Consider the following 10,233-nt stretch of genomic DNA (forward strand, 5'->3'; position numbering starts at 1 on the left):
CCATGTCTTGGACCCCTTCCGATGTGTACAGGGTTTTGTAAAAATCAGTTGTCATAGCCTCCATCTCCTCTGTATCCTCTGTTACTTGGCCATCATTTCTCTGGAGAGCTTTTATTTTATTTTTTCTGCGACGGCGGCTTGCACACAGATGGAAAAAGTAAGTATTTTTGTTGCCGTGTTTTAGCCACTCAATTCTTGCCCTTTGCCTCCACAAAATTTCTTCGCGGTGATAAAGCTCAACCAGTTGGTCTGTCACCTTAATTTCAGCTGCTGTCGGCCCGGATCTACCTGGGGATCCCCACATCTCCTGTAGCAGGTTCTGCAGCTGCTTTATCTGGGCCCGAACATTACCAAAGTGTCGGCGGTCCCACTGCGATAGGTCAGTCGCCAATGCTTGGAGCTTGTTGCGCATGCCAGCGACGGAATTTGCCGGGCCCCGTGCCCATGCTGTCTGCACCACTTCCGTCAGGGCGGGATCCCTTTCCCAGCAGAGCTCATATTTAAAAGTGCGTTGGTCCCGCGTTCATGCATGCACTCCACCCACGTCGAGGAAAATGGGTACGTGATCAGAAGATGCTGCATCTTTGTGCTTAGTGATAGCGTTAGGAAACGCCGTGCACCACGCCGCATTCGCCACACCTCTGTCTAAACGAACCCTAGTATACGTTCCTCCTGCTACTTTCTTCTCAAAGGTCCAATTCCTTCCCTAACCAATGTCAGTTAAGCCACAAGTGTCAAGTGCATCCCGGAAAGAATCCATCTGGGCTTGGCTTCTATTGCCAACTCCGTCATGCTCGCTTTGTAATAGAACTTCATTGAAGTCACCCATGACGACCCAAGGCTGGGTGCTGGCTCCTGTTATCCTCCGTAGCAAATCCCAAGTTTTGTATCGTTCGCTCACCTGCGCTTCTTCGTATATGAAGGTAATTCTCATCGGGATATGGGCTAGCTCCTCCACAACAACATCAATGTGATACTCCGAGTAACCAATAACTTCAAGCTTTATTTCTTCATTCCAAAAAATTCCAAGTCCCCCACTTCTACCTGAGCTGCTCACAGCAAAACTTTTATCAAAGCCTAATGTGCCTACCAAATTCTCCACTCTAGAGCCCTCTATCTGGGTTTCAACAATACATACTATAGAGGGGCAAGTTGCCTCGTGAGATCACGAAGCTCATGAACTGTCGCGGGTTTGCCAGCCCCACGGCAGTTCCAGCATAGTAGACTCATTGTGCCTGGCGCGACCCCTCATGGGGGCCCGCCAAACGCGCATCATTTTGTTTGCTAGAGGCCAGGCTCCTCACTAATCCTTTCTCTGGGGTTGTGGTTGTTGACTTGTTTCTCTTCTGCTCCTGCTTCGTCAAGGGGCTAGATGGTCTTTCTGGCGCCGGCAGAAGCAAGGGCGGGGCACCCCTTCCAATATGAGGAGGAGGGTTGGGTGGGGGGGGGCTTGAGGTCCGGAGCACCCCTCTTACGATTCCTCTCCCCGTCTGCCATGTCTGTATCCACTGTAGTTACTGAATTTAGCCCGGTATCGTCATCGCCCCTTGGCGTATATGGATTCTGCTGCATTCCCCCTCTTCCTCTGCCGCTGCCACGACCAGCACGGCCTCTGCCTCGGCCACCTCTGTTTCCATAGTTTTCGCCAGGGCCTCTCCCAGGGCCTCGAAACCAGGTTGCTTTAAGATCCTTAAACACTAGTGCCTTGGGAGGGTGGACCCCGTCCCCGCACTCCTTGAAAGTGTGGCCCATATATCCGCAAACTGCACACCAGTCCGGCAATCTTTCATACTTCACCCTGAAAAGCACCCTCTGAACCTCTCCCTTCTTCTTCACCACTAGGGAGACAACATTCTTCAGGGGTTTCGTGACATCAATGTTCACACGCACCCGGGAAAAATTTCCTTCAAAGTCCTGCGCCATTGATTCAGCATAGATGAACTCCCCACTGTCGATGAGAGAGCTTTGATCTTGGAGAAATATCCTTGAGGGAAGTTGTGTATCTGCACCCACATCTCAATCTTATTGAGCTCAATAGAAGAGGGTTTGGTAAAACCATCATAAGGTGCCATGACGACTGCCTTCCCCTTGAAATTCCATGGTCCATCCTCCATGACCCGTTCCCAATCACCCAAACACGAAAACTGCAGTGTATAGAGGTTGTCCTCGAGAGGTTTAATCTTCACCTCCTGGGCTAGATCCCATGCAACCCGCATATTGCGGAAAAACCAATACTGACTGTAGGATTTATCAGTATGAACCCTAGCAATTGCCATCCAACGAGTCGCCTCCTCCGGGAGCTCGTCCTCTTCTACGATCACATCCTGCAGATCATCCTCCTGGAGTCCCAGCTCTGCCATCATCGCCTCGAGTTCGGAGGAGCCCGAACTTTCCGCTTCATCCGCCATCGATCAGATCTCTTGCCCGTGGTCACGTTCCGCGGGCGGTAGGATCCCTAGCTGTCCCGATCTCACCCTCGACCTTAGCCCGGGGCCTCGGTGTTCCGGTGATAGGGGAAACCGGCAGGGGAGAGAAGATCTCTACGGCGGAACCTGAGTCGCCGCCGAGAGGAGAGGGAACCCTAACGAGAGGGGAAACCGGTCTTCAGGTGATACGAATACTATTCTCGCTGTAAGCGAACTATAGCATTTGCGGGCCGGCCCATATATGATATATCTCTGTCGTTCTGGCAACATGCGATGTGATTTTTTGTTCGTTTTAGATTCAATATGCAGTTATTTTTTTCTATGTCTGGTCGTTTTTTCTTAATTTTTTTATAGAAAAGATCATAAGTTTTAAAAAATTGTTCATTATACAAGAAATGTCGCAAATTTGAAAAAAAATGTTTGTCAACTTTAAAATATTCAAAACTTCAAAAAATGTGAAAATTCAAAATATATTCATGGATTTGTTTCCGGACTAAAAAAATGTTTGTAAATTAGCACAATGTTGGCGAGACTCAGAGAGTGTTTCTAATTTTTTAACTTGCTGTAAATTTTAAATTGATCATGAATTAAATCTTATTCAAAAGTTTTTGAAAAACTTCGAAATTAAAAAGAAATGTTCATGGATTCAATAGGTATTCAATTTTTTTTCAAGTGTCCTAATTTTTAAAAATACAATGCTTTATTAAATTTATTGAAATTTGTAAAAAAAAGGATGGCAAGGAATGGTAAAAAATATAAAAACCCGAAAGAAAATCTTAGTAAGAAAAAGAAACCGTTCAAAAGTAATGCAAAGAAAGCATGAATCTTCCCAAGATGTTAATCTTGTATTTAAAAAATGTTAGTCAAGCATTTGAAAATATTAAAATGTGTTTACAAAAAAGTTGACCGTGTATTAAGAAAATGTTAACCTATAAGCAAGGCATAGCATGCGCGTGGGCTAGATATAGTCCTGGTGGGCGGCGCGTTACACGTTTAATAGGATCCACCACCTGGATGGAATAAAACGGTCTTTTTTGGTTAACTGGGCCAACCTGGGCTTTCTGGTGCGACGCCTACCCCGAGCCCACCCTCTCCGGTCTATCTCCTCTCCTCTCGATCTAACCGCCGGCGGCGGCGGCGGATTTTACACTCCTCCTCGACTCCTCCCTTACCCGCCCGCCGCCGGCGCCCGCAACCTCTCCCGGACGTGCCCCTGCTGAGGATCTGCACCGCCGGCGAGCTCCTGGCGCCGCGGTAAGTAAGGCCCATCTAATCCAGCGTCGCATTGCACGATTTGCGAGGCCGGAGAGGTTGTTGGCGGGATGTGAGACCCTCTAAATTACCGCCATTTCTTGTTGCTCCGCCGCAGGCTCGGCTCGTTGGATTCGAGAGTGAGCAGACCGGCCGGCCGCCCCTCGCTGCCACCAACAGCCCGCGCTATAAGCCAAGCCTGGCGGGCAGCACGAAGCCGCACGCGCATGCGCCACCACCACCACCTCCTCCGTTGCCGCGCGATGCCTCTCCTGCCGTCGCCGCCGAGGACGCTGCGGGTTTCGGGAAGCCTTGTGCACCACCGCCTCGTCCGATGCCGTGGGTTGCCTATCCCTCCGAGGACGCCGGGGGTCTCGGGCGGGCGCCTGTTCGCCTCCCTCCCGCTCCCGCCGCCTCTCCGGTCCCCAAGGTACCCCCTTCCATCCTTTTGTGCCTTGCAAGATGTGATTCCTTGGAACCTGCTAGGACACATGGTAGATCTGCCTCAGGCGGCAGGCAGTAGAGGTCATGCTGCCAGCGTATGACGTTTTCAACCAGTTGGTTAGAGGTTTTGTCGGCGGTGAGGGGAATTGGGGATGTGAGGAGAGCAGCAAGGGGATGAGATTGAAGAGCAGGATATGTGAACTGGGGAGCATTTTCATTCAGCATACTGATCTGTTCGATTACATGGCATTAAACTAGATCTGGGCACCACAGCTGGCAGGTGGGCCCTACGACACTTGCCACCCTTTCTATCATGGATCAACCCGCGTCGGGCAACCTCACGGTGGCGGCCACATGCGACGGGGGCATGATACTATGCTCCACGTCTCGTGTCTGTCTCTCCTTAATATGGAAAGTACTTCATATTAGACAATGCCGGAGATTGCCAAGATTACTGGCTTCTACCTGCTATTACCAAATCTTGTTTGGTTCATTAAAAATGTGAAATAGGCACACTTCTTATGTTCATGAAAATAACGCAGTGCATGAGAATCAAACACATCAGAAATCACCAACTATTAGAGGATGAGACAACAGTTTGCTTTCTGTGTTTTGAGGGAACGAAGATTGTTTGCTAGGGATGTGTAGGGTGGACATTCACTGAAGGACTTCGTGTCCATGCTTATCACGTTGTATCGGGTTTTGTTTTATCTCTTCTTAAAATCTATATTCCCAGATACTCCCTGAAATGTGTGTACCACCCCATATTGGCATATGGATACATGATATAGCTTTTGGTCAGTAATTGTACCCCTGGGTTGGTTAAAGCCTGTACTTGATGAGTATAACTCTTTCACAATTACAAGAGGTTGGTAGTTTTTTTCTTTCTTATAATAGCTGTTTGGTGCATTGAAATATTATGAAGACATTAGTTTATGCGTTTATTTCTTTTGTAGAGAGGTGCATATTTGGTATCTTTGTCCCGATGAGCTGAAAAATCAGTCCCAACTGAACATGTATGAAGAACTCCTGTCTCCTTCTGAAAGAGAGTATGCTGACTCTATGAAAGCAACAATGTTGCGGAAAGATGCTGTTTTGTCCCGTGCATTGTTGCGCACCACCCTCTCAAGATGTATGTAACCACCAACTGTCTATTGCACTGTCGATCACACTTGATTTGATTTTCATGCCTGTTACTTGTCTGTGATTTAATTTGGAAATTGGTTGCAGGTGTTAGATTCAATTGCATACATTGGTTAGGATTGACAGCAAATATAATCGTTTCCATGGTTTCTTCTAATCATATAAACAAAATTTCGTAATCTTTATAATCATGAGGAAAACTCTATCTTTGCAAGAAAAAAGCTTAGTATTTCTGGAGAACTTCAGTGGCTAATGCAATTTATGGCTCTTAGCTGCAGTGAGTCATTCCCTTTAAACATTGCCTGTAAGTAGGTGGCCTTCCATTTGTACATTCATCTTGTCTTACATATACAGAAAGCATATGATTCAAAATCATCGTGTCATGTAAATTTGACTTTGTCCGTAGATGTTCTTTCCTCCTACTAGGTGTATTATCACTTTCTGATGCGCAGTTTCCGTAAATAGTCATAAAATGGAGAATGAAAATATCTTCCATTTTGACCTGACACATGGAAGTTTGACATGCTGCTCAATGTGAAGTTTATAAGCATTTGATCTTGTCAATAATTATACTATACTCTTGTCTTGTTAGTTCTTACCAATTATATTTTATACAGAATAAAACATGTCATGGGATAGCATAACAGAATTACTGATATGCTTATTGGTAATTTGTTTGAACTAGATTAGATACAGGTTATAAAATTGATCCGAGGTCATTTGAGTTTAAGAAGAACAAATTTGGCAAACCTGAGGTAAGAGGTTAGGCTTCAGCGGTTAATTTTTCTGCAATCTAAAGCCTTGTAACTAACTTGCCTTTGTTGTATTCCATGTTTAATCAGGTATTGTGGCCACATGATGATAGCACTGCAGAGCAACCTTTGCATTTCAACATTTCACACACAACTTCTTTGATTGCCTGTGGTATTGCCATTAATGCTCGTGTATGTTCCCTGCCCATGTGACTATCGAAAGTGAGAAAGAAATGACCATGTTCTGTTGCTTTGGAAGTTATTCAGTTGATATTGCTATTCTATGTATTGTCTCAGATTGGCATTGATATTGAAGAGAAGAAGCGAAATACAACCAAGAATATTTCATCTCTTGCTCGCCGTTACTTCACCCCTTCTGAAGTTAATTATCTATCTGAGGTTTCAGATTCAGATGCTCAGCGAAAGGAATTCCTGAAACTATGGACTCTTAAAGTTAGTTAGTCTCTCTTTGGTCCTCTACTTTATAGTTCTTTCCTGTACGACTACTACATTGTGCTGATTTACATTCTAACATTTTTGATGGTATTTTCCTGTACTAGGGTAGGGTCTATCCTCTGGCCCACATGTAGTCTAATATGACCACCTAAAGTATACTGTAGCTGACTTTGTTGTTCTTTGGTATAGAAATGCAGGTCTGGAATGTGTATAGAGCTAACCCATTTGTAATGCTAACTAGATAAATCCTTCTTTACATATGATTATATTAAATAAATCAAATTGAAGGACACATAGATGGGCACTTTATGAATAGTGCTATTGTGGAAAAAAGGAATCTCTATGAGAAGAGTAAGCACCAAAGTTGGGTTTGCAGCAAATGTTGGCCTATGTAAATTTAATATTCATAATACTGATTACTGATATTGTGTTTCAAAATAAATTACTTATATGGAATTGATGTGTAATTTTTTTAGGAAGCATATGTAAAAGCTCTTGGAATGGGTTTCTCAGGTGCTCCATTCAGTACGTTTTCAATCATGCTGAATACAAGTAAGGGAATTCGGATTTCTAAGGTATGCAGCTTGAACCTTTCCCGTTTATTACTGTCTTAAACATATGGTACATCTGTAACTTAAACATATGGTACATCTGTAAGGGAGCTCTGGAACTATGTATCTGAAAAACAATCGACATGATATTCTGTGCACCTGACACATGGGTCTCCTGGACACCTAACCACTTCTGAGAGTATCTCAGCCTCCTGAGCCCGACTGATAAAATTTGACACCTTTATCTGCTAAAGAGATGACTACAGAAATGGTGTTGCCTGTCCACACTTATGTGAACATTGTGCACAAGAAAAGGGAAAGCTCACAATTATGACTTTGGTATATCCAGATTTCATCTAAAAACAAAAGTCAAGATCACAATTTTTTTGAATTAATTAAGCACAGCTGTACTTCAAGTTAACAATCTCCTCTCTGCTTTAAAATACACAAAAGAAAACCAATCTTTTTCCGATCTGAAGCCTCACAAACAGCAGGGTTCATATATTTTCTTGATCAAACATTAGGGATCAAGCAGATTTGTTGTGGGTCTCTGTGATGAACTCAATAGGTCGGAGAATATGTAAGTGAATTTGGGGATTGATGGTTACTTGCCTGTTGAGTTCTCGAAGGATTGACAGAGAATTATCTCAAACAATCTCGAGGATGGCGATCTACTGTGCTGTCTGCTCATAGACGTGCGGGTGGGAGGCGACAGTGAAGTTAAGGAGTCAGCAGGTAAGGAAGGGAGGAGAAACAACAAGACGAGTCCGTGTGGTAGAGGGTGAGGTTTACTTAATCAAACGGCTGCACAGATAGCTTGAAGGTAGACCGCATAGATGTTATTCCTCTGGGACAATTCTCTAGGATTAACGTGAGTCCTCGAAAGGAGCCGCCCATTATTAACTCTTAGATAGTAGTAGTACATCACAGAAGTCAGGTGCTTGTGCCTTATTATTACTATGTTGCAACGTAGCAATAAATCATTTTTATCGATCTGCCTTGACTCTTGTTGGATCTGCCAGGCATTGAATGATTCCAGGACTGGCTGTGACCATCTGTCTGAGAACTGGCTGTTTACACTCGCGGAGCTAAATAGTTCTCACTACATGTCAGTTTGTATAGAGGACAGCTCCAGAAGTCAAGGTCTGTATACATTGCCATCTTGGGTAATAACAGTTTGCCTACCTTGTTCTTTCAGTTGCTTCATTGTTGTTGTATATGTCGCGTCGCAGGCCCTGAAGACAGCCCAGCACCAGTAGGATTGAAAGTATGGAAGACCATACCATTTGTCGAAGATACACTCGTCTCTGGAACAGAAGCTGTAAAACTTATTGCCTGACTACCGAAACATCGTTGTGAAATACACTTGGTCCAGTACCGATAGGTTTTGGTCTCTGCCCACTGAAACATCATTTTTCCTGTGTGTTGGCTCTCTTCTGTTGGTGGAAACATTGTTGGTCTGAGCTGCCATTCAATGGCTGTTACTACATTACCATATGTGTCTTCAGAGTTTGTTTGCTCACAACATTTTTTTTTATCGGAGACGAATCTTGCGATTTGAAGCTGTTGGAGAAGGGCTTCAGAGAAGCATATTGGTCGAAAGGCCTGTATTTGCATTTTTAGGGCGAGTGATTGCTCCATCTAGTTTGTTCTATACCTAAACAGAGTTGCCCTGTTTTAAGAGAAAGAGTTGCTCAATTTTTATCAGGAAAAGCAGAGTCTTAATCTGTATTTATCTAGAATGTTATATGGGATACAAATCACACAATGCACTTGAGGCGGTTCTCAGCCACAAATGACTGCTGACAGTCAAAAGGGAATGTACTTGGCTTCCTGGAACAATTTAGCTCGTTCTTCAACAGGACAATGTGACCATAATAACATCCTCTCCTGCAACAATTCAACTTCTTCGCCACTGAACAGTCATCAACTCATCAAATCGTGAATGCCAGATCCCCATAATGTCACAAGCACTTTCACCGTAGTCTTAGTGTTTCAAGTGATCAATCAGAGAAAAAACTCATTCTAGTTTATGGGGTTCTTGCCAGTTTTGCAATAGGGACTGCTAAAACTCAGTCGACTGAGTTTTAGTCAAGTCTCAGTCGACGGTATTAAGATTCGTGTTTAGTCGCTGGGTGCGATTCTGCGTTTCTCGGACGCAGCTTCCTTGCAATCGCATGCACGTACGTGGGCTTCGCCCCTTTTGCCATTGTTTATTCATTGTATGGGCTTATCTGGTCATCGGGCCTCACAGGCTTGTTTGTTTTCTCATTTTTATTTTGTTTTTGTGAATGTTTTCCTTTTTGCCGCCGATGCATGCCGCTGAACTTTTACGTACCCAGCTGCCATGCCGTACATAGTACATAAGAAAGCCTGTTTAGGTACGATTTTTGTTTTTGTTTTTTTACTATAATATTTTGCTATATTCCTTTTTCTGTTTTTAAATCTATTTCCTTTTTTATATTTTTTGTTTTTATAATTATTCCAAAAATATTACCACCTTGTTGCACATATATCTACATTGATCAAGCACAATTACATGCCTATTCTCCTTCTGCAATTTATTTATTTTTGTTCAAAAAAATATTGTCATGGGTCACACGCTTCGGTAGCATGGGGTCACACATCACCAACACACAATTGTAAGCATGTCGTCTGTGTGCAACTTATTTTTTCTTTTAAAAAATTTATGTCATCGACCACTTGCAAGTGTTGCCCCTAATTGCAAATGTCATCCCAACTACAGATTTGTGGGGTTTGTCGGTGGGGAGAGGGCAATTCCATGTCACTAGGCACGCAAACTTCAAGTGTCGTCCCTGAGTGCAACTGCATGTCTTAAGTGAGACTGCAACTATGTCGTGTTTTAACGAGGAGAGGATGCTTGCATGTGTGCTACTAGGCAAGCAACTGCAAATGTCGCCTTCAGTTGCAACTTTCTATTGTTTGTCGGTGGGGAGATGTCAGTTGCATGTTTGTCACTTGGCACGCAACTGCAAGTGTCGCCCCGGAATGCAACTGCAGGTCTTCAATGAGAATGCAATTCTATGACGTTTTTGTCGTGGAGAGGGTAGTTGCATGTCTGCTACTAGGCATGCAACTGCAAACGTCGCCCTCGACTGCAACTTTGTGGTGTTTGTCGGTGGGGAGAGGCCAGTTGCATGTGTGTCACTTGGCACACAACTGCAAGTGTCAGCCCCGAGCGCAACTGCA

The 10,233-nt window shown here is 44.1% G+C and overlaps 1 protein-coding gene across 1 annotated transcript; it reads left to right on the plus strand.

The window, feature by feature from the left end:
• Positions 1-3,492: 3,492 nt before the first annotated feature.
• LOC123107714 (4'-phosphopantetheinyl transferase HetI) lies at positions 3,493-8,730 on the plus strand. Its single transcript, XM_044529659.1, has 9 exons — positions 3,493-3,680; positions 3,796-4,107; positions 5,078-5,253; positions 5,955-6,019; positions 6,107-6,208; positions 6,314-6,469; positions 6,949-7,047; positions 8,046-8,166; positions 8,256-8,730. The coding sequence occupies exons 2-9, from the start codon at positions 3,905-3,907 to the stop codon at positions 8,360-8,362; spliced, it is 1,029 nt and encodes a 342-aa protein (XP_044385594.1). The 5' UTR covers positions 3,493-3,680; positions 3,796-3,904; the 3' UTR covers positions 8,363-8,730.
• The last annotated feature ends 1,503 nt before the right edge of the window (positions 8,731-10,233 follow it).

This window comes from Triticum aestivum, chromosome 1B (genome assembly GCF_018294505.1).
Source record: "Triticum aestivum cultivar Chinese Spring chromosome 1B, IWGSC CS RefSeq v2.1, whole genome shotgun sequence".
NCBI classification, from domain to species: Eukaryota; Viridiplantae; Streptophyta; class Magnoliopsida; order Poales; family Poaceae; genus Triticum; species Triticum aestivum.

Excerpts from the sequence above, each read along its gene's own strand:
- LOC123107714 (XM_044529659.1), top strand. The coding sequence starts at position 3,905 with ATGCGCCACCACCACCACCTCCTCCGTTGCCGCGCGATGCCTCTCCTG. Across the intron at positions 5,254-5,954 it reads GCGCACCACCCTCTCAAGAT|ATACAGGTTATAAAATTGAT; the intron begins GTATGTAACCAC and ends GAACTAGATTAG. Across the intron at positions 6,020-6,106 it reads ACAAATTTGGCAAACCTGAG|GTATTGTGGCCACATGATGA; the intron begins GTAAGAGGTTAG and ends ATGTTTAATCAG.